Source organism: Mobula hypostoma, chromosome 2 (assembly GCF_963921235.1).
Source record: "Mobula hypostoma chromosome 2, sMobHyp1.1, whole genome shotgun sequence".
In the NCBI taxonomy this organism is placed as follows: Eukaryota; Metazoa; Chordata; class Chondrichthyes; order Myliobatiformes; family Myliobatidae; genus Mobula; species Mobula hypostoma.
In genome coordinates, this window is record NC_086098.1 from 220737356 (window position 1) to 220762424 (window position 25069).

The 25069-nt window shown below is 39.5% G+C and overlaps 1 protein-coding gene across 1 annotated transcript; it reads right to left on the reverse strand.

The window, feature by feature from the left end:
* Positions 1 to 484: 484 nt before the first annotated feature.
* Positions 485 to 23303, reverse strand: LOC134342866 (matrix metalloproteinase-9-like). The gene is made up of 13 exons (XM_063041524.1): positions 23133 to 23303; positions 19334 to 19563; positions 16981 to 17129; positions 15861 to 16001; positions 14813 to 14986; positions 13184 to 13357; positions 12231 to 12404; positions 9148 to 9303; positions 8848 to 9046; positions 6634 to 6770; positions 5632 to 5788; positions 3812 to 3909; positions 485 to 3095 (listed from the first exon to the last, which is right to left on the reverse strand). Exons 1-13 carry the CDS (start codon positions 23256 to 23258, stop codon positions 2983 to 2985), a joined length of 2028 nt encoding a protein of 675 aa, XP_062897594.1. The 5' UTR covers positions 23259 to 23303; the 3' UTR covers positions 485 to 2982.
* Positions 23304 to 25069: the final 1766 nt, after the last annotated feature.

The window sequence follows — 25069 nt, forward strand, 5'->3', positions numbered from 1 at the left end:
CACATTTCATCCCCATTCTGGTGTTTGGTCTGAACAACAACTGAAACTTTTAGCCATTTCTGCATGCTTTTATGCTTTGAGTTGCTGCCACGTGATTGGACATTAATGAGCAGGAGTATAGGTGTACCTAATAAAGAGGCCACTGAATGTATTTTAAAATAGGAGGGAAGAACTTATAACACTCCTTGTAACAGAAGACAAAGGGAGGGAGCAAATTCACACTAGCATTGCTGAAGAGACCAAGTAAGCCATGATTATCTAGCTAATAAAGATAATGAAGTCCCCACAGGATTGGGCTGTGCCCTATTTCCAGTCATGTGACTTCAGCAAGGCCTGTTGACAGGGAAGCTAAGGCTCCAAGTGATGCCTGGTACCAGCAGAGCTGGGATTGTGCGTTAAGTGCTCAGCTTACTGACTCCTTCATCAAAAGCTCAGCTTTCTGACTCTTTCACATGCTCAGACATCAAGAAAAATGTGTTCCAAGGTTCAACAAGCTGTTTATTTATTTAAAAAAGCATTCAACATTAGAATAATTTAACTTCAGTTACATTGTTCAAACTTTAAATTAACTAGTATTAAAAATTAGTTTTCTTTAAAATACTGGTAATTCTGAATAAAGTAAAAATCCAAATTCAATCAACAGGTAAAATAACCAGCATGACAGATGAATCTTCTTTGTAGTCATGAGAATTTGAATTAGATAATTTCAACAACGGCAAGTTGCTTTGGAAGGTCCTTGGACTCAGGATTTGTGCAGGAGTTCAGAGGCAGATCACCCTGTCCACATACTGTCACCTGTGAGCTAAGCTGAGAGTCAACAATAATAATAAAATTTCATATTTTACAATCCAAGATCCTGAAGATGTTGTTGAAAAGGTGTTAGAATGACTGAAACATGATTGAAGAAAATGGACGTTGAAACGATTGAGATGAGATTGGAGGAATATTTAGGAGGGATGTCAGAGGTAGTTTATTTTTCTACAGTGCATAGTTGCTTGGAATGCACGGCCAGGGGTGATGGTAAACTTGACACATTGGGGTTATTTAAAGGATTATTAGATAGAGAAATGGATAAAAGAAAACTAGAGTGTTATGGACACTGTAGGAGGGAGGAGGGAAGGGTTAGACTGATGATGGAGTAGGTTTATATAGGTTGATACAACATCTTGGGCTGAAGGGTCTATCCTTTGCTGTGGTGTTCTACGTTCTCTGTGATGGAGATTTCAGTTTTGTATAATACTGACTCACTTTATTAGATGACCCGCTATTTGATGGTCTCATTAATGGGAATAGATTATCACCAGATTGATGATGAGTAACACCACTGAGGTACAAAAAGAGCTTGTCTGTAATTGCAATGCACCCTGTGCATTGTAATATTGATCAACAGTTGGACGTTCACATTGCCAATCATCCAAGGGAAATCTCTCAAAACTGGTCCCCAGTAGAAGAGAACACAAAATAAGATTAAGTAATATGCAACAATCTGCCTTTGTGTAAAACATACTCATCATGGTTGTTAGCAGAATCAATTTTCCCCACCATTATGAAGGAAGGCATATTTGAATTCATGATGCATTACATACTAGGTGCTAGTAGTATATTCCACTAATAATCACAGATATCATTCTTTATACTTTGTCCTACACAGAGTCTTTATAAGTTTATGTCTGCTTCACAATTAAATTGTGTGGCACAGTAGTGTAGTGGTTAGCACATTCAGAACCAGTGATGACCAACTGGGGTTGGGTTCCCAACGCCGTCTGTAAAGAGTTTGTACGTTCTCCCTGTGACTGTGTGGGTTTCCTCAGGGTACTCCCCTTTCCTGCCACATTCTGGAGACCTACAGTTTAGGATGAGTAGGTTGGGGGCATGCTACACTGGCACTGGAAGCATGGTAACCCTTATCGGCTGCCCCCAGCACATCCTCAGACACAAAATGACACATTTCACTGCTTGTTTTGATGTTTTGATATAGATGACAAATAATAATTCTAATCTCTGTGACATAAAGCTACAAACCTGACTTTAGGTTTAGGTTGCCAATTCAGCAAACTGACTCAATCTGAATAAGCAGGGTAAATTAATTTATCTTTTACAGATGATTTAATCCTTTGTTTCAAATGATATTTTAACTTTACTCATATTGTCATCCTTTGCCCTTGATAAAGCATTTGCAGAAATTTCTGACACTTCAATGACAACCCAGTAAAATTGAAACTAAATGAAAACATAAGCATTGTGCTGTGATGCAAAAATATAATAGAGGAATATAAACACTATAAATTACAGAAAAAACTTTTCCTCCAGGGAATGTTTGTCTCAAAGCTTAAACATTTGCTTTGCAGTTCAGTAGGAAAGGGTTAATAAATACCACATGGGTAAATAATAGAAACTATCCATTTTTCAGAAGTACTGATAATGGAGGAAGTCGAAGTGCGCTGAAAGGGAATGGATTATAATGTCCAGTGACTTTGGTTCCTAGTTTAGTAAATTAAACACGAAGAACTTGTCTGTAACTGCAATGCAACCTGTGCATTGTACTATCGATCAACGGCTGGACGTTCACACTGCCAAACATCTGAGGGAATCTAAATTGTTCCCCAGCAGAAAAAAAACTGAAATTAGTATAACTAACCTAAAACAATCTGCCTTTGTGTAAAATATACTCATTATGGTGATTAGAAGGATACACTTTTCCCCATTTTCCATAAAGAAAGACATATTTAGGCTGTCCAGCCAGCATGCTGACTCAACCTGAATAAATAGGGTAAATTAATTTAAGTGATGATTTCATCCTTTGTTTCAAATGGTATTTCAGTTTTACTTGTTTCTTATAAGTAGTCGCATGAATTTCTTCTACTTACGAAAACCCAGTAAAATTGAAACAAAACAAAAACCAAGGATTTTGCTGTGAGGCACAAGTATAAACAGAATAAGTTACAGAAGAAATCTCCCTCCAGGGAATGCTTGTCTCAAAATTCAAGCACGTTGCTTGCAGTTCAGTAGTTGATGATGAAAATATCCCACATAGGTAACACGATAGTTACTGTCCATTTTCCAGAAGAATTGATCACGGAGGAAATAGAAGTTCGCTGAAAGGGAACAGATTATAATGTTCAGTGACTTTAATTACTAGTGTAGTAATTTAACCACCATCTATCACACCCCATTTTCCTCTATGTATTGTAAATACCCTCAGTGGCCACTCTATTAGTTACGCCTGTACACATGCTCATTAATACAAGTATCTACTCAGCCAATCATGTGGCAGCAGCTCAATGCATAAAAGAATGTAGACATGGTCAAGAGGTTCAGTTGTTGTTCAGACCAAACATCAGAATGGGGAAGAAATGTGATCTAAATGATATTGTCCTTGGAATAACTGTCTTTGCTAGGTGGGAGATATTTCCTGAGGCTTTCACACACAACAGTCTCTAGAATTTATAGAGAATGGTGTGAAAAACAAAACAAAAATCCAATGAGCAGCAGTTCAGTGGGTGAAAATGCCTTGTTAAGAGAGAGATTAGAGGAGAATGGCCAGATTGGTTCAAGCTGACAGGAAGCTGACAGTAACTCAGATAACCACACTACAACAGTGGTGTGCAGAAGAGCATCTCTGAATGTACATTTTGAACCTTGAAGTGGATGGGCTACAGTAGCAAAAGACCACAAACATATATTTAGTAGCCAGTTTATTAGGTAAAGGATGTATCTATTAAAGTGGCCATTGAATGTATCTTCTGTTTTATGAAACAATGTTGGCATAGTGGTTTGATATTTAAAACTGTGATCTTTCTGATAAACTTACTTTCGTGCATGAATACAATATTGGAATCAACAGGCACATGACGGAAATCATCATAAATTTGTCGGATCCTGTCCACTCTTTGTGTCTCCATGTTGAATCTGGATATTAGAAATAAAACACACAGTCAAATTCAATGTAGATGTCACTCTTCCATTGAGAAGGACACTTAATTGATTAAAATTTTACTTAAGAAACAAATCCAGAAATATTTGTATTAGTTTAAATTGTGTTATTCTCCATATGTCCTACTGAAAGCACTCATGACCATAGTGTACAACTGTGAATCCTCCCTGCAACACAAAAGTTGCTTCCAAGATTACCATGACCAATGTTAGCTTCACTGCAAACATTCATGGTCCAATCTGAGGAAAGTGGCAAATATTACAGACAGAGGAAATTGTATATTATATGTTTTAAATTTATTTTCAGAATCTAGGATGGATGAAATTTATTGCCCACCCTTAATTGGTTGGAGTGAATTGCCATCTTGGAATTCTCCAATCCTCTGGTGAAGATTCTCCCTCAGTATTGTTGGATAGAATATATAAGGATTTAGACCCCGACATGATACAATACTGTCAATGTATTTCCAAATCAAGACACATAGTCCCACATTCCTGACGGCCTTGTCTCTGCTGGTGGCAGAGGTCCTAGGCTGGGAGCTGCCCTTACAGTAGCTAGGGTGAGCACCTGGAGTGCCTGTTGTGGTGATGGATGGAATAAAATGTTCATGATATGCTGTCCTACAGCTCCTGTCAGTTTTTGTAAAGCTCTCATTAGGTTTGCGGGAGGTGTTGGACATACCTGAATGTTGAGTTCAGGGGCTGGCCTACCTGACATGCAATTGGAGGTTTGGTTGGGGGAAGGACCGGTCAAGATACATAAATGGAGTACGTTGAGCAGTTGAGGGAAGAATATGTTGGATCCCAGTGCATTGTTTACCTAAACGTTCTTCAGAAGTCAAGACTGAGGCATAAACTTGTTGCTTACTGTGACTTTATTAAGTGCTACAAGAGTAAAGATGAGGAAAGGAGAAGAGGCATGGTGAGACACAAAGGAAAAAGAGGGATGGAAAAGACTAAAAGTAGTGTGATCTTCCTATACCAAACTACTGATCACCAAAACTCCAATAGAAATTCCGTTGATAACATTTAACCAATGAAATAGCCAGATTCAAGCAATGTGCACATGCCACAGAAACCAAGAAGTTACCAGAAAATTACAGAGGCAATTGGAACCACTGGAAAACTCACTATACCATTACATGTATAAAGGCTGATTATATAAAAATACAAATAAGAAAGTTATACAAGAAAAATAATAATTCTACATTCTAGTCCAATGATACCGTACATGCCAAGATAGCTACTTAAAGGAAATTTACTCATGAGGCATCGAATGTCTGGGGCCCCCTTTATGCTGATATAAATTTCACCATTATAGTTAAGAGCTGCTGCATTGTGAGTGGCCAGAGTGAGTCTTGCATGGATACAAGGGTTTTGCAGAATTAGGCCATTTGGCCCTTCGAGTCTGCTCTATCATTCCATCATGGTTGATTTAACATCCCTCTCAACCCCATTCTCCTGTCTTCTCCCCACAACATTTGATGCCCTTACTGATCGAGAACTGTTCGGATAATCAGGGTGTATTCACATCAGACATACTGAGAACTTGTGTTAAAATTGGGGAAGTGTGTAAGGAAATATCCAGTCACATAGAGTAGAGTAGTTAGGTTTTTGCTGAAATTCACTCCCATAGCATGTAAGAACATTACTCTGAAAGAATTTCTCAGTTTTTAAGCTTCTACACATAATTCTCACCTCCAAATCTTCTGCCCACCGATCAGCTGCACATTCCTTCGATTTATCATGAGGCCACCGACAATATGGTCCACTTGCTCATCAATGCCCAGTTTGCTGATATCTTTGGGATATCCGTGGAGCAGCCGGCTGTCAGAAAATACCCAGTACATTCTCCCTGTACAATAAGTAAAAAGAGAGCTTAATCCAAGTTAAATCTCACAATGCAAAGTGTTGTGATGAACTAAGTATTTATTTGGTAGAAAAATCAACAACAAAATATAGGCATGTATATTTTCAAGTGAATTCTCTTTAAATTTAAAATGGTGATCATTGAGTTGAATGAATGAGTTCACGGTTACACTTAAGAAGTTTTGCCATGACTAACCAAGCCTTTTATTCCCAGCTATGAAGAAAACAACTTATGCTCAAAGTAAGGAGTGGTGAATCTAAATTTAAGCGTAATTGTTTGGGATATATTGTCTGACAATAAGAAAGTATCTTGTTGTTATTTCTGTCTTACTCAGAGGATGTCTGCCTTTTAGAATATTTCCTGATCAATAGTTGTCAATGATTCCCTGTTTCCAGATCAATATTCACACTGATTTATGAGAAACAAAACAGATCCATTCCACAGGTTAAACTAATATTTAAAAAGTATTTTTCTAACAGAAGATAACTTTTCTGAAGCTTTTAATGTACAGTCAGCGGCCTCTTTATTAGGTACAGGAGTGGAAAATTCCCATCTGGCACAGCAATTATTCCGTGGTCAAAGTCACTTAGACCTGATTTCTTCCCCATTCCGATGCTTGGTCTGAACAAAACCTGAACGTCTAGACCATGTCTGCATACTTTTATGCATTGAGTCACTGCACATGTTTAGTTGATTAGATATTTGTGTTAATAAGCAGTCGTACCTAATAAAGTGGCCACTGAGTATATATTGCCTCCATTATCTTAATTTACCATTAGTGTGGCCCAACTATTTTATAATACAGTTGTTTAACAATAGTTCAGGCAAACCTGAGAAAATATAAACTTCCTGGCTGTATGGATCTTCGAAAGCAGCATCAATTTTGGAAGGAGCTTTTGGCCACAACTTTGCAATTGGAATTGGTCCTTTGATAAGTTTCTTTTTTGCTGCAAGTTTCCAGACATACCTAAAATAAATGAAAAATAAGATCCTGATATTTATTCAATGCACCATAGATATGACCAGCAAGAAAGGCACTTCTCCATCCCAGACAGGAGAGGGCAGTAAAGAGTTACCTGCAGTACCGGATAAATCTGGAGTAGTTTAGCAGACTTTTTTTCCCTTAAGGGCAGTATGAAACATATTTTGATAATGCTTGTGTAATTTCGTAACCTTCATTACTGAGATCAGCCTTTTACTGTAAATTCCAGATTTAATAATGACGATTTTGAATTCCCTACACAATCCTACATAATCAGGAAAGTTCAACAGCCCCTATACTTTCTGAGGAGAATGAAGATAGCTGCTCTATTCACATCTATACTCAACATCATTGTATAGATGTGCAGTAGAGAGCATCCCAGTAGGCTGCATCACTGCATGGTATGGAAACTACTCTCTGGTGGGCAGGAAGGCTCTGCAACAGGTAGTCTAAACTGTCAAATGCATAACCAGTACAAGCCTATCTGCCATCAAGGACATATATACAGCAAGGTGCTGGAAAAAGCCCAGTAACATCATTAGGGATCCCACTCACCCTGCTCATGGAATGTTTGACCCACTCCAATCGGGACCACCACACTCAAAAACAGTTACTTACCCCAAGCAGTAAGGCTGATCAATACTTCCACCTACTAACCCACATCTCACCAATACTATTGTATCATTTCCTGTCAGAGTCACCTTTTGTACAGACACTCTTGCGTCTAGCATCACTTTATTGACATACACTTAATCTGTGTACAGTAAATAATCTATCTAATATATTGATATTTATTGTGTTTTTTTACATTTGTGTGTTCTTTATCTTTTTGTGCAGCATTCAATATGGAACAACAAGTATTTTGTTCTCCTTCACACTTGTGTACTGCAAATGGCATTAAGCAACCTTGAATATCTCTTGAGGTGAAATTTAAACCCAATTCCCTGGATCAATGGTCAAAGCCACTAGGATCGAGAATAACTTTATTCACCATTTACATTTACAAGTATTAGGAATTTGCTGTGGAGTGCTGTACGGCAAGCAACAAATTGCAAGATTCAACAATTATAATTAATAATTATATAAAAATAAGTTAGAAGTTAAATCCCAAATAAATGTGCATACTGTAAATACATAAATACCAGCATGTGTTTACAATGTAACAGCATTATAAGAAGTGTGTTAATGTATTTACAGTGCAGTGCAGTGACTGAGGGAACAGAAGGGCTTGGGGGAAAAAGTAGAATGGTTGATCAGATTAACTACCAGAGGGAAAAATCTTTTAAGATGGTATGATGTTTTTGTTTTAATATTCATATAGTGCATTCCAGAAGGAGCTTTTGGAAAAGGCAGTTTGCTGGATGGGTAGTGTCTGCAATGATTTTACTTGATGCTTCTTTGTCCCAAACATGTACAAGTCCTGCAGTGATGGCAGACTGCAGCCAATGACCTTTTCTGCTGTCCTGAAAGTTAGCTGTAGTTTCTGTGCATTGTGAGAGGGTGCTGCACCAAACCAGACAATAATGGTTTATGTGAGGATGCTGTCTATGATGACAGTGTAGAATTGCACCATTATGTTCTGGGGAAGATGGAATTTTACCATCTGACACAAGCAGTACAACCTCTGCCAAGCTTTTTTGTTACTGACGGAGATATGGTTCTCCCACCTGAGGTCTTATGAAATAATGATGCTCAGGAAACTGAGTGTTGAAATCATGCTGACTGTAGAGTTGTTGATTATGAGTGGGTAGAGAGAGGACGCATTTCTCTTGAAGTCAACATACATCTCCACAGTTTTGAGGGCATTCAGTTCCAAGTTGTTGTGATTGTACTACGACACCAATTTGTTTACTTCCTGGTCCTCTAGATCCTAATTCAGTAATTGAAACAGTGTAATCAATGCACTACTGTTACCCCACAGCCTGAATACCTTGGTTTCCTTTTATATTTATAAAGCCAAGAATCACTTTTATATTCCCCTCTGTTTCCCCAGCTGAAAGTGATTTTGCTTTCTGCTTTCTCAGACTTAAGTAATCAATGGATCAAGGTAATGATTGCCTACCCGTTCTTGAAGAAATGGAGTGTATCCTTTATACTTGCAATGGCATCATATATGTCAATACTACAGATGTCTGTGGAGGGCTCAGCAGTAGTCGTGGGGGGCACATCTGTTGAAACTAGTGTGACTGTTGTTGCACTTGGTTCTTCTGTTGTTGCACCTGGTGCCATTGTAGACGTGGGTGTAGAATCTTCTTTAGCTCCTGTGATCACAACAGAAGAATGCAAAAGTGTCTAATGTACCTGCCTTAATATTCAGATAAAAGACATTGTGCTTTTATTTCCTCTATAGAATTGACCATACCATATAGATGCTGTATTCCCGCAACATCATCCCTTGACAATTCGAAGTTCTCTATGTACTTGTACATCGGGTACATCAGGGCATCTTTGACAGATGAATGATCCAATCCGAGAGAATGTCCAAACTCATGAGCTGCCACCAAAAACAGGCTGTATCCTAGACAAAAACAGGCAAATAGATTTCAGCTGCTTATTTGTTACTTGTCATTTGTGGAGCTGTATCTTACACAAAAACAAGCAGATAGATTTTAGTTGTTTATTCATTACTTGTCATTCTTCAGCCTGTACCACCCGTCTTCCAGACAGCATCGTCCCCCAACAAAAAAAAAAGCCCAAAACAGACCACCTTGCTGGTCAAAGTGAAAATAATCAATATTAGGCTCATGACTCAAAGGATTTGACCATGTTTTGAATATTTCATCCAAATGATCAATTTAGAATACTTAGCTCAAACACACATTTCCAATTCCAATTCTGATTTATATATCACCACACTCAGAGGAACAACACAGAACACGAGAAAACAGAATACAACGGGTGACAAAGCATCAAAAGCAGAACATTTAATTTTGCCAGAGATTGTAAAACTGATGATCCTGTGCTCTCTTTTCAGCAGTTGGAAACTAGACGCAGAGTAATTTTCCTGCTTCCTATAGCAAGGCAAATGAAGTCCATTGCAGCTTCAACTAACTTGGCTGACACTGAGACTTGAAACCAACACCTTTTTAAAATTTTGTCTCTGAATGCCTTATTGGACAATGAGCTGCAAAGCATAATATTTTGGGATATTGCATAAGTTTACAGTTGAAATTAAACAGCATTTAACTTCAAATTTACACAACTCAGGAAAGTGTGGAAGAGATTTGAAGACATCTCTTTTTCTCACAGGCATACACTTGGACTCAATATCTGACTGAATAGTGGTAGTGCGATCACTCGAGTGGAGTATGATCTTCTCCTAAGGGGTTTGCTCGTTGGTGGGTCCTCAGGTGGCTGCAGAGGCCAATCCAGGATACACATATTCTGGTGTGAGAGTAGGTGGTGGCTGAGGTTAGTGTTTGGGTCGTTTGGTTGTTGAGAGAGAGAGAGAGAGAGAGAGAGAGGAACAGAGAGGGAAACAAAGAGCAAGTGAGAGAAAGAGGGCAAGAAAATAAGGGAGAGAGAGAAGGAAAGAAGGAGAGAGAAAGAGAGGGAAAGAGGGAGAGAAATAGAGAGCGAGCAAGAAAGTGAATGTGTGTGAGAGAGAAAGAGATAATTACTTATTCTTAAATTTCTTGCTTCACATTTTGATTTCTGCTGCCTCAAGAAACCTCACATTACTCAGGTGAGTGGACATGAACATTTTCAAAAGAATAACACAAGGGTCTCAGACAGACTGTCAGAGGAACCCAGTGGGACGAGCAGCATCTGTGGAGGCAAAGAAATGGTTAACATTTGGCTTGAGACCCTACATCAGGGTTCCTTTTAAAAAGGATAACTCTATTGTAGTTGTCCAATTTTAGTTATAGAAACATAGAAACATAGAAACATAGAAAATAGGTGCAGGAGTAGGCCATTCGGCCCTTCGAGCCTGCACCACCATTTATTATGATCATGGCTGATCATCCAACTCAGAACCCTGCCCCAGCCTTCCCTCCATAGCCCCTGACCGCTGTAGCCACAAGGGCCATATCTAACTCCCTCTTAAATATAGCCAATGAACTGGCCTCAACAGTTTCCTGTGGCAGAGAATTCCACAGATTCACCACTCTCTGTGTGAAGAAGTTTTTCCTAATCTCGGTCCTAAAAGGCTTCCCCTCTATCCTCAAACTGTGACCCCTCGTTCTGGACTTCCCCAACATCGGGAACAATCTTCCTGCTTCTAGCCTGTCCAATCCCTTTAGGATCTTATACGTTTCAATCAGATCCCCCCTCAATCTTCTAAATTCCAACGAGTACAAGCCCAATTCATCCAGTCTTTCTTCATATGAAAGTCCTGCCATCCCAGGAATCAATCTGGTGAACCTTCTTTGTACTCCCTCTATGGCAAAGATGTCTTTCCTCAGATTAGGGGACCAAAACTGCACACAATACTCCAGGTGTGGTCTCACCAAGGCCTTGTACAACTGCAGTAGTACCTCCCTGCTCCTGTACTTGAATCCTCTCGCTATAAATGCCAGCATACCATTCGCCTTTTTCACCGCCTGCTGTACCTGCATGCCCACTTTCAATGACTGGTGTATAATGACACCCAGGTCTCGTTGCACCTCCCCTTTTCCTAATCGGCCACCATTCCGATAATAATCTGTTTTCCTATTTTTGCCACCAAAGTGGATAACTTCACATTTATCCACATTAAATTGCATCTGCCATGAATTTGCCCACTCACCCAACCTATCCAAGTCACCCTGCATCCTTTTAGCATCCTCCTCACTGCTAACACTGCCACCCAGCTTCGTGTCATCCGCAAACTTGGAGATGCTGCATTTAATTCCCTCATCCAAGTCATTAATATATATTGTATTAATATATATTATTTTTCACATTAGTTCCCTGTCCTGGTCCAACACTAATGCATCGCCCCAGAGTTCAAAATGCTATTTTCAGTGGAAAGTTCAACATTGTCCAAATTTAAGTCAAGTAATTTTAACTGCAACAAAGAATCTTGTAGCGGAGCGTGTAGCTGGAATGTACAGCAACACTTGTGGGTCGCCCCAACCCATCCTCCCGTGTGTTTGCTGTTAATGCAAATGATGCATTTCACTGTATGTTTTGAAGTACTTGTGATAAATGAATCTGAATCTGAGCTTAGTCGGTTGAACAGCATCTGTTGTTATTGTCAATATTTTGAGCTAAAACCCTGCATCAGGTTTTGACGTGAAACATTGAAAATTCTTTTCTGTTCCCCCAGCAGATGCTGCTTGACCCACTGAGTTTCTCCAACAGGTTGTGTGTTGCCCTGGGTTCCAGCATCTGCAGTCTCTTCAGACTCCATGTGGCTTCAACAGTTTGTTGTAAGGCATAGTTCACACGGCCCATATTTCATTAGCTTTAAAGAGTAGTATCAGAAAGTGAGCAACAGAGGAGAGTTGAATTGATACTTGCCAGCATTTGGGCAGAAGCCCCACTTCTTGTCCTCATTGAAGTTGCTGGTGGTTGCACACCAGAGCTTCCCATCCGATCGGCCGTCCGTGGTGCACTCACTGTACGTTTTGCCAAAAAATTTGAAGGGAAATACACACCTATCGCCATCAGAATTTCCACCCACCACAGCGTCAGCTGCAAGAAAAAATGTGACAGGCGGTGAGGTGAGATCAGAGCAAAGAGAGGTATCAAGAGATCAATCGAAACTAAGGTTTTAAGGTCTGCCAAGCCAGTAGAGCATGTGTGAAATGATTGAAGCATGAATTTAAAATCTGGCTAGAGAACCCAATTCTTTACTCAAAAGACTATAGCCATATGTATTTATATTCAGGAAAATAATGAAGAGAGAGGAAACAATAATGATTCAGATCATAATGAGATATATTTTGACGTCGAGTCCAACTTCTCATCAATCTGACTTGCATCATCAATAAATCCCTGATGAAAATTAGTAAAATTGGTTAAATTGGTTTATTTGTGTCATGTGTACCAAGTTACAGTGAAAAACTTGACTTGCATACCATCCATGCGTACGGGCAGAACAATAGCAGAATGTAGAATCAAGTGTAACTGTTACAGATAAAATGCAGTGAAGGCAGATGATCAGGTGCAAGGTCATATTGAGGTAGATTTCAAGGTTACGAGCTCACCGTACTGTACTAGGGGACCATTCAATAGTCTTATAACAGACTATTAGAAGGTAGTCCTTGAGCCTGGTGGTACATACTTTCACGCTTTTGTATCTTCTGCTTGGTGGGAAAGGGGAGAAGTGTATACGCCCAGGGTGGGTGGGGTCTAGTCTCCAGAATAAGTATTTGCTAAATAAAAATGGTCATGCATGCTTCTTAACATCCAACGTTTGGCAAATCGTGATGCAATTGCTAAGGTGCTTTTTTCTAAGAATGAAGAATTACCTGGATTCGGACAGAAGCCATACTTTCTATCCACCTCATAGTTGCTGGTGGTTGAGCACCATTTGAGACCATCACTACGACCATCCGACGTGCACTGATCGTAACTCTTGCCATCGAATACAAAGGGGAACACACAAGGTGCACTGTAACTATTCCCACCAAAGGTGTAGAGCACTAAATTTTAAAAAAATGAATGGGAAATAAGACAGTTAAATTAGTTGTTAGTCAAGAGACTTTATGGAACTCTCAGCTGAAATAGTACTAGAAGCTCCTTGATGTAAGGGTGATGTTACTTCAACTGATTAAATAATGATCCAAGTTTTGAGATGGTCATGGATTTCAAGTCTATCCTGGTCACTTCTGAAACCTATAGCACATTTGATAGTGTTGGATCCTGATACTTTTGTCATCCAAATGTTCTTCAGAAATCAAGAATGTGGCATTAAACTTGTTTCTTACAGCCATTTAATTAAATGTTACAAGAATGAAAAGCAAAAACAAGAGAGAACCAAGAAATCAAAGCAAAATCAAAGGAAAAAGCAGTTATACTGAGTCTGGAGATACACAAGCTCCAGTGATAACAATTAACCTATACGGTAGCCAGATCCAAGTGGTTTGACACCTGCTACTGAAGGCTAAGATGTTTCCAGAGAAATATGAAAGCAATTCCTCCATAATTACTGGAAAATTAATTAAACAATGACATGTATATGTGATTATATAAAAATACAAGCAAGCATAGGAAAGTTAAATTGCAAGGAAAGTAAAAATTCTACACTCTAATCCAACAGCCAGCATTTACCGACCATTTATCGGCCATTTGTTGGTTGGCTAAGTGATGATAAAAACCAAGTTCGATCATATCTTCACATTCTATATCCTACCCTGTGGGTACTACAGCATATACCCTACGGTGGTAATCACTGACAGTTCTTTGGTTCATCTTATCATTTCTGTGATCCTAAAGCTGTTCAAGGCACTCTCAACTATGTTACAGTTTGTCTGACATATAATATGTGTTCAAAGTCACTGGGTATTAAAAAAGGGACTCAGGGATGTCATCAACTCCATAGAACCTGAAAATCATAAGTGTTTATATTCTCTGTGATGGATCATTCAAGTTAATTTAGATATTATTGATATAATTGCATGTAATAGGGATTGGTTATTATGAGGTTAAATCTACACAATCAAATCACTATATGTTATAATCTCTTGTAATATTTGCAACGGTTCACCCATGATGATTAACAACGCAGTAAACTGAAGCAGAACCCTAGGATGATACCAGTTCAAACTGCTTCACGTCATATTAGATTCAAAGTTCAAGGGAATTTATTATCAAAGTACTTATATGTTACCATATACTGAGATTTTTTTTGCAGGTTGTTTCAGTAGATACAAAGAAATACAATTGAATCAATGAAAGCTACACACACAGATGGACAATCAAAGTTCAAAAGAAGACATAAAAAACAGATAAATAATTGAATAATTAAAAATAGATAGATAGATAATGTTGAAGACATGAGTTGTGGAGTTGTAGATTGTCAGCCACTGGACTGAAAATAGAGAAGAGCCACAGTAAGACTGTTGGCATTAACATGGAGTGTTAGGTTAACAACTTACATCCTTGTGGGCAGAATCCATACTTCTGGTCTCTGTCGTAGTCTGGGGTTGTGGCGCACCAGAGATACCCGTCCGATCTTCCTTCTGTAGTGCAGGCCTTGTATGTCTTACCATCAAACGTGAATGGAAAGTGGCAGAAATCCCCATTGGCATTTCCGTAATGAGTTTTAACCGCTGCCAGAAGTTAAGGGAGGCGTTAGCATTGAAAGTGCTCCCAGTGAGGTACATAGTTATTTCTAGGGGATGCAAAGTTGAAGGACACAGGACCTGCTGCTTAGGGAGTTTGACGAGGCAGACGTTGAGATGTTTTCACTAGTGGGAGAAACTTGGCTGAGAGGTTACAGCATTTGGAGGTCATCACATGAGAATTTCTTCATACAGATGGTGGTGAGTCTTTGGAATTCCCTACCCCCGAGAGTTATGGAGGCCAGATCATTAGAGTATCGAAGAAATCAGAAATTTTTAACAGATAAGGGATATAGATGAGCTATGGGAACTGGGGCAACTCCTGCTCTTACGTTTTTAAGTATTCTACCGATCGGTCTTCTGAATAATTCCAGGATTGAATGGCTTGTCGTATGAAGAGTGTTTGATGGCTCCAGGCATGTATTCACTGGAATTCAGAAGAATAAGGGTGGCCTCATTTTAACTTATCAAATGGTTAAAGGCCTTGATAGAGTGGATGTGGAGAAGATGTTGGGAGAGTGTAAGACTAGAGCCTCAGAATAGAAGAGCATCCTTTTCGAACAGAGATGGGGAAGAATTTAACCAGAGAGTGGTGAATCTTTGGAATTCTTTGCCATGGGCATCTGTGGGTCCATGTCTTTATTCATATTTAAGGCAGAGGTTGATCGATTCTTGATTGGTCAGGGCATGAAGGAATATGGGGACAAGGCAGGAGATTGGGTCTGAGAGAAAAATTGGATCAGCCATGACGAAATGGTGGGCCAGATGGCCTAATTCTGTTCCTATATCTTATGGTCTTATGGTAATTATCATAAATCTTTGGCAAAACAGTGAAAGGGTCATTGTGTTTAAGATTAGTTACCTGCTCCTTTTCCCAAGGTCCAGAGCTCATCATCATCAAAATGGGCATCACCATGCAGATCGCCATATATATCCTTTCCAGGTGGGTAGGCATGTGCCAATAGACCATCTTTTCCATCAAATGGATATGGGTCTCCATGCCCTTCAGAAAATATAGTGGAAATTTATTAACAACATAGGTCTAGAAGAAAAGGTCTAGAAATCTACAAATCCTTATAATAGGCATGCAAAGACAATATAAGAACCCAGCTAGTGAATGCTGGTGAAAGGCTGAGCTGGAATAAGATCTTAGAACTAAACTAAGTCTTCCTTCATCCTAAGTTTTGAATCAACATGGAATTAGCAGTGGACCATTTTGTTCTCCGTTATCACGGATAACTGTAGTACTTATCACCATCAGATTTCAGTGGCCCATGAACCCATGAACTACCTTGCTATTCCTCTTTTGCCCTGTCTGTTTATTTATTTCTTTGTCTAATTAATTGATTTCTTTTATTTATAATAGATACAGTCCTACCCAACCATGTGCCCCACGCAGCAACCCACCTATTTAACCCAAGGACAATTTACAATGATCAATTAACCTACCAATCAGTACATCTTTGGAATGTGCAAGGAAACTGGAGAAAACCCATGTGTTCACGAGGAGGATGTTCAAACTCCTTACAGACAGCCCCAGAAATGAACGCTGAACTCTGATGTGCCAAGCTGGAATAGTGTTGTACTTGCTGATATGTTACTGTTTCACTCCATTTATCTATCTATTTATTTATTTATCTATTTATCTTTTGTAAATTGTAGTATTATTTTATGTCTTGCACCGTACTGCTGTCACAAAACAATAAATTTCATTATGTGCGTCAGTGATAATAAACTTGACTCTGATTCGATTCTGATTCTGCTGATCACTTAGGTTAGCCCAGCTAAGTTTAAGAATTCATTTATGAAAAGCTGTCAAATGTTTTCAGCTTGTCTCCAGTAAAATGCACCTTTTGTAGTTAGTCTGAAGTAGAAAACTCACAATTTAGTTTGTTTATTAAAAAAAAGTGCTGTACAAATCGATTAAATAGAGAAGAGAAAGCTGGTGGAATTTTTGAGAACCATGAAGCCTGACTACTTACATTTTCTGCCAAATGAAATCATGATGTCTGCTTCTCCACTATAAATTCTAGTGAACGTCAATGGAGTGATATCACTCCATAGTTTAAAAGCACGGGCGATTGCATCGTCAACAACTGCTGGATCCAGGTCAGGTGTATAGAATACTATTCTGTTTAGGGAAAATAAAATCATTACAACAATATTACAGATTTCAGGTACATTAGAGATTCTGCGGATGCTGCATATCCAGAATAACACACACAAACTGCTTCAGGAACTCAGAAGGCCAGGCAGCATTTATGGAGAGGAATAAACATTGTGTTTGGAAGCCAAGAATGAAGCACAAAACTTGCGGCTTATGGCCATTTTATTAAATTCAAGATTGTTTGATGTCATTTCCTGTACATAAGTGTATGGAGAACAAAATAATTGTTACACTGGATCTAAAGTAACGCAAAAGAAAAAGAACATGACAATAATAAAAAAAAACATAATAAATATAAATACATATGATAGCTTATATATGTAGATTGATTGTATGTCCATAAAGTAACTCAAAACAGTATATAAGGTGACTGACAGGAAATAAAGTAGTGGTGGAGTTAGTGGGTGGAAGTATTGATCACCATTACTGACTGAGGAAAGTAAATGTTACAAGAGCAGAAAATGAATGAGGGAGCTGAGAGGACAAAGAAAAGACAAGGGAAAAAGCAGTCATGGCTGTCTAATACGCAAACTACAAGTAACAGGATCTGATGAAGGGTCTTGGTTTGAAACATTGACTGTTTTTTTATCTCTCCACAGATGCCGCCTGACCTGCTGAGTTCCTTCAGCATGGTGTGTGTGTGTGTGTGTGTGTGTGTGTGTGTTATTCCAGATTTCAGGTCACTTCTTTTCAATGTCATGGAAGATGTTGATCTTTTCCTGTTACGTCACCAAAACACTATTAGTTCTACTCAGTAATTTTGCTTTGAGATGGAATTCCTGTTGGTACAGGTTGAAGTGTTAAATGTAAGTGACATGCTATAATTAAGACAATTCAGCAATAACACTGTGGTCGATACAGCCCAGGCTAAATGGTGGTGGCTTTTTAAACTGTAGCTGGTAGACTTCCCTCGTGTACCCATTGCATATCTGTTATAGCTGTCGCAATCCACTAGATCTTATCTCCCTTGTAAGGCTCTTCATCTTTCTGCTGCCTTGCTGAACAATTAATAACGTACACTTTACTCAATATTTTGACTGCCAATTGCTTAATTTAAAGGTACTGGAGGTAGAGAAGTCTGGAGTCCCACATCTCCAGCTTCAAGAACACCTATTGACCTTCAACAACTGGGTGCTTGAACCATCCAGCACAACCCATATCACTACAGTGAGTAATACTATGAATGTCATGATTACTTTGCACTAAAATGGTCCTTTTTGTTCTAATTGTGTTCTTTCCTTTAAAAATTGAGAATAATTTACATTTACAGTATTTTTCTTGTGAATGCTGCTTATAAGGTGCTATATGCCTGTGATGTTGGTCATATATGTACTTGTGAAAAAGAACCTCAGGGTTGTATGTGATGACACTCTGATTATATATTTTACGTTGAACGTTGATATGGCAATAAATTTGACTTGTACGTGTGACTTTGATTTTGTTCAGTTGGGCACTCAAGAAGTGACTCAAATCAGGAGCTGAGTTTAATGCTGATGGATTACTTTGTAGAAATTGGCTAGAGTTTTGAGAGTGCAACTACGGCGGGGGCAGCCATCGCTAGGGGTGGACACTGCATCAAGGCCTGATAGCGGTAGATGAACCCATGGTCGGCTCCATTACTACGTTTATACATGCTGACTGAAGCGTCGAGGATGAAAGCAGAAAACAGACAGGTGTTCCAGCGCCATCTCCCTACGCTTGACCGGTCTCCCCCTCTCCTCACAACTGCTGTCGGGCGGGAGGTGCAGGAGTCTTGGATTTCATGCCGCCAGGTTCGGGAGCAGTTGTTGCCCAGCACCCATTGAGCTTCTCGACGGGCTTCACTCACCTCAGTGCTAAGCAGCCTCCTCAGCTGTGGACTCGCTTTTGGGGGCTCTGCAGTCTATCTTCCAAGTGGTCTTGTTTACTTTTTGCCCATTTTGTCCTCTTTTGCAAATTGCATATGTAGCAGTCTTGTGTTTTCAGTGAATTCTACTGTGTTTCTTTGTTTTGTGAGTGCATGCAAGAAGATGAATCCTAAGGTTTTATAGGATATACAAACTTTGGACTTTGAACTTTTCCTCTGCTACACTTGTTGACAGCTTTCACGGTTTTCCACTGAAAATGGAACACCTTTATGCCTCTCCTCAATTTTTCTTGAATCTAAGCCATTTTCTTCATGTACTCACCTGTAGGTTAAATTAGTGTGATCCCACTTTTCATCATCGAATGTCTTGTAACTAAGGACATCAGGGACTCCACAGCGTGGCCGTTTCATGGCATTGAGCGTTTCTGTATCAAATACTCCTGTTTTGGGCAAACTTAATTTCTTTTGCATAGTTGTGATGGCAGATTTTAGACTAATCAAGGAATTGCTCTTCCCTTTTAAATTCACATAGCCAAATCTCTGCAGGTAGTTCTGTGGACAAGATTCAGAGAGTACGTTTTAAACACAAGAAAGTCTGCAGATCTGGAAATCCAAAGCAACACACACAAAATGCTGGAAGCACTCAGCAGGTCAGGAAACACCTGTGGAAATGAATAAACAGTCGATGTTTCAGGCTGAGACCCTGCTTCAAGTCGACTTATCTGTTCATTTCCAGACCGCATGCTTGATAGGTTTTCCAGGGTAACAGCACTTGAAAAGCACTTGGCAGTACTGCAATATATATCTTGCTTTATATTTGTGTATATGCGCATACACACACACACACACACACACACATGCACACACACACACACACACACACACACACGCGCGCAAGTATGCACACAGACTCACAATGACACACATGCACAAATGCATATCTGTAGACACGCATGTGTACACTCCAGATACAATCTATTGCAAATTAGATAACATTGAACGCAGCTACTGGAGGAGCCCGCACACAATCTCCTTCTATACCATGTTGAGACTTGTGGGAGCTGGCACAAGACAAAAGCTAGCCATTGCTAATCCAGGAAGGTTAGCCTCAGTGTTTCAGCTGGCCGTGCTGGATCCATGAGTGTGAAAACCCTGCTGCTTACACAAGGCACTTACACAAAACAACCTACATTCTTATACATCTGACGTGACATCTCAGCTACAGTTTGGAACAAAGCTTCCGTGCTCAAAGCTTTTTGCTGCTGTCACTGTCCTGTGCACTGTGCCTAAATGCATCTGAAACACGTTAGCATTGAAACCTGAGGGCAGGTGCAGGAAGAGCCACAACTGGCTGGGCAGAAGAGCCTGTATTCGTGTTGTATTGTTCTACAGAATTAGAGATGAAGCCATTCAAACAGCTAGGAAAATATCCTCTCTTGAATCTAAACATTGACATGAAAAATAAAGTAATGAATGCAATTATGATAAGTTATGCTCCATAGTTAGATTACAAGAATTTTTTTTTAAAAATTAATCAAGTTACAAATACTAATGTGCCATCAGGGTGCCGGATTTTTGTGTGGCTCTGGAAGCAGGCTGATTCTAGGCCAGTGCCCCTGACTGAGGCATTGCGGGAGAACTCAGAATGTCGGGAGCAGTGGGCTAGCTGCTGGCTGTGTGTCTAGAGATCCGAACCATCTTAGGGCCAACTCTCTGGGTGCGGAGCTTGAAAAAAGCGACACAATGGACTCTTAACATCATAAATCAGCGAGTTGTTTGTTATGTCTCCCCTCTTGCTGTGAAACGGGGACACATCTTTTTCCCTTATTAGAGAGAGAGAGAGCCTATGGAATGTCGAATACTGGGTGAACGAGTAGTCTTTGGGGTACTGCAAGTCTGTGTCTTTATTGATGCTTTGTTACATGCTTGAGTGCTCAGTGGGGGGTGCCAATACTTTTTTGCTGGGGGGTGGTCATTGCTCTTGCTGCTGCTTGTGCGTGGGAGGGGGGAGATGGGGGGCTTTGGGGTTCTAACATTTAACTGTCATTTATTCTTTGGGGCACTGCTCTGTTTTCGTGGATGTTTGCAAAGAAATAGAATTTCAGGATGTATATTGTATACATTTCTCTGACCTTTTGAAACCTATTGACCTATTGAAATATTTATTTTGGTTTATTTTCAGTTTGAATTTTCAAAATAGCTCAGCACTTGCAACAATAAAAAACTGTAACTTATTGAAAAGAAACGCCTGCAGAGATTTGCAAATCTGAAATGAAAACGGAGAATGACATTTTTTGAAATGATATATTTATGCCAAAACATTTTCTTCCATCTGAAAAAAAATCATTTTTCTCCATAGTTGTTGCCTGATCTGTTGAATATTTTTATTTCTGCTGTTTAATGCAATTATGCAGGATAAAACTTTCTTACATTTAACTCCAACTACTGAAGTCTTGAAAAAAGTATAAGTAATTCATAGTTTTGCCTTGCAATAGTAAATTCTATCCAGAGAAACCTTTCCAAATTATTGTATCTTACACACTTTAATGAACTTATTATGATCAACAGAAATACCTTCTTGGAAATTGAGGCTTGAGAGTACAAATTAATACTTGCCAGTGTTTACTGCTTTAAAAAAAATGTCCTGGCAAGCCCATGCACATTATAATTCCTGGGGTTTATGCAATCCTATGTTGGGAAACCATATTTGAATAATTGGATTTTTGTTGCTTTAACAAACATAGCCAATAACTGCATCCAAATATAATGCATTCCTCATGATTCTCTAGATTGATTTATGTTTCTTTCAGCATTCCCCTTCCTTTCTACAAGCTCCTTATTCGTACCAGCAGTTTGATTAAAGGTATATCTGTCAGTAACTTTCAAGTCTGTGGGGGTAAACAATAACTCCAATCGTGATCATATCCAAAATCAAACCTTTCCAAATTGAAAACAGTCAGAAGCTGAAACAGCTGGCAATTGAATGTCCTAAAATTGTTACGCAGCTGAAGCCAGGGACATGAATCAACTCCAAGGGCTTTTGGGCTGACCAGCTGCAGGACACTACAGAGCCCTCTCCACCATCGAGCACACTTGCAACTGGTGCTGCCACAAAAAAGCAGCACCCATCATGAAGGTAGCCCCACCATGCTCTCTTCTTACTGTAGCCATCGGGCAGGATGTAGCAGAGCCTTAGGTCTCATAACTCCAGGTTCACAAACTATTATTACCCTGCAACCAACAGGTTCCTGAACCAGGATGACTTCTCACCTCAACACCGACTGACTCCACAACTATAGACTCATTTTCAATGACTCCACAACTCATATTCTCAATGTTATTTATTTACTTACATAATTTTTTCATTACTATGCTTGTTGAGCATGAAGTTTTCCTGTCGGATTTCCCATACAAGTTCTTAATGTTCTCGTTCCATTTGGAACAATATCTCACCCTCCCTTTGCCAATCCACTGCCTTTTGACATGCCAGGTAGAATTGACGTTTGCACAGTGCACAGCACATTGGTTGGGTTGGCCATGGACAATGTGTCCTAGAGTCTAGGTGATATGCAAGCCAGAGCAGTACAGTGTCGAGAGCAAACTGTTGCCATGCAGCAGGCTTCCCTTCTCCATGCAACTGATGAATCCAAAAGGAATGGCACAGCCCAAAGTGACTGGCCTTAAGGCAACAGTAACCCACCTTTGCCCCTTCCCCTATCAGTAGAAACGGTTCCGCCGGGATTAGTAGCCAAGCCACACGTGAAGGTCAGGAGCTAGACTTGGTTGTCAAAGGCTATTTGCAACATTGGGAGCATTTTATAAGTAGTGGGCGCTTATCTCCGCTACCACTCCCGGCTATGACAATCTTAAGGAACCTCGCGGCACATCTAACATTTTAAAAATCCACAAGCAGCAATTGCAGCCATGAACTGTCTCATTTCCCTTCATCTGTGCTTGCTTCCTATGAATCTCAGCCAGTCTGATTAGTATAACTGATTAAGTTAAATGGAATATGAACCCACAGTCTGTTGCAGAACTTCCAGTATTTAAACATTTTACCTTAACAAAGTACAACCAAAGTTTCACCCAACAATAGAAACACAAATTGCTTTTTATCTTACCATTGCCATGTCAATATCCATCATTGTTTGCTCCCCAGGAAATGTAAAGTGCGGGGGAGTTGTCGGTGCACAGAAGGAAGAGTGTGCAAGCAGAGCAAAGGCCAACACCACCTCTGTCAGCATCATTTTGAGAGCAGGAGGATGATCAGCTGGAGTTCCTGGCTCTTTGGATGCTTCTGTTCCTCCAGCCTGGCGAATCGGTTATATATATACACACCAAGCTACTGACATCAGAAGCCTGTGGCTTAGTAAGTCAAAACAGTATGACTCATACCTTCGATGAGGAAACCCTGCTCTGTGCCGGGGGAAGAAATGTATGTCAGCATCATTCTTGCAATATGTCAATTATTTCAGTTCTCAGCCATGCACACAAAATGCTGGAGGAACTCCACAGGACAGGCACCATCAATGGAGGGGAATAAACAGTCGACATTTTGGGCTAAGAACCTTCATCTGGACTGAGGACTGCTGAGTCTCTCCAGCATTTTATGTGTGTTGCTCAAGATTTCCAGCGTCTTCGGAATCTCTTACATTTAATATTTCAATCCTCACTGTTCAAAAGATCTACAATTCAAACTGACTCTCATTTATGTCAATTAAAAGCTGACCACTAGTTTCATTTCATTATTCACAATTTTTAAATTAATTGCTGTAATGTTTTAACTGTTTCATATATTTCAGCATAAAGCACTACTACTTACTAACCTACAGATTTGTTTGGTGGTATATGTGAGAAGCTGGTGCCTGTCTCCTGAAAATATTTGAATACTTCACAAAATAATGTCAGCTGAAATCTAATGCCATTATAATGAGTTTGACATTCTTTAAAAGTAGTTTCCTGCTGAAGTTGCTTGGTTTATTTACATCAAAAGCTGCGAGAAAATTCAGATCTCAATAAACCAAGTAACTAAATCAGGATATCAAAAAAATGTTTCCCTTTACACGGACGCTGCCTGACCAGCTGAGTATTTCCAGCAGTCTCTGTTCTTATTTCAGATTTCCAGCATCTGTAGTTGTTTTTACCATCTTCATAGATTGTATACTGATCTAGCAGCCTATTCAAAGGCTGATTTCTACGGCGGGGGGGCGGGCAGGGGGGGTGGTCACAGTAATAATGTTCACTTACTGTGTCAGGTTCCTATAGATGCTCATCACTGCCCTGTTAAGTTAAAGAAAATATACAAATGCAAAATTTTGTTGAACAATCGCCGTATTCTGTATTCTATCCAAGCTGAGCTTTTATTTGCAATGGAAATGTTAATTTTTCTTCTGATTAAAGAGTATAGCCATGTATGCGAATATGTTGAAAATTATCTGGTTTATCATTGGTTTATGTTTTGTCTAACAACAGTCTTCTAACCAAATCAAAAAAAAAGCATGCCAACCTCTGTCTCACGAGCACAATTCTTTAATTGCCAATAGAACCGAACAGTTGCTCAATGTTTATTTTGCATCATCACTGCATTGGTAGGGAAGGAAATGACATAAATAAATGTGGTAATGGATCCGAACATTGTAAAATTGTTGCATTCTATAAGACATTACATTATGCTTGCTGCAACCTTCTCATGAATGCTACATTGTTTTACCTCCTTGATATAGACCCCAGATTTGCAAGTTGTGTAGAGTTACAGCCAAGTTTCAATGCTTCCACAGATGCTGCCTGATGGGCTGGTTTCCTCCAGCAGCTCATTTTGGCTCAGATCCCAGAATCTGAAGATGCTTGTATCTCCAATTTTATTGAAACATGCTTGAAGTTAAAAATGTAACAAATCAGAAGCTATGGAAACAATAAGCATTGAAAACTATTGAATATTGAAAGGTCAAAATAAAGTGGACATGGAGAGGATGTTTCCTATAGTGGCAGAATCTAGGACCAGCTAGCACAGCCTCAGATTACAAGGACATCCCTTTAGAACAGAGATGTGGAATTTCTT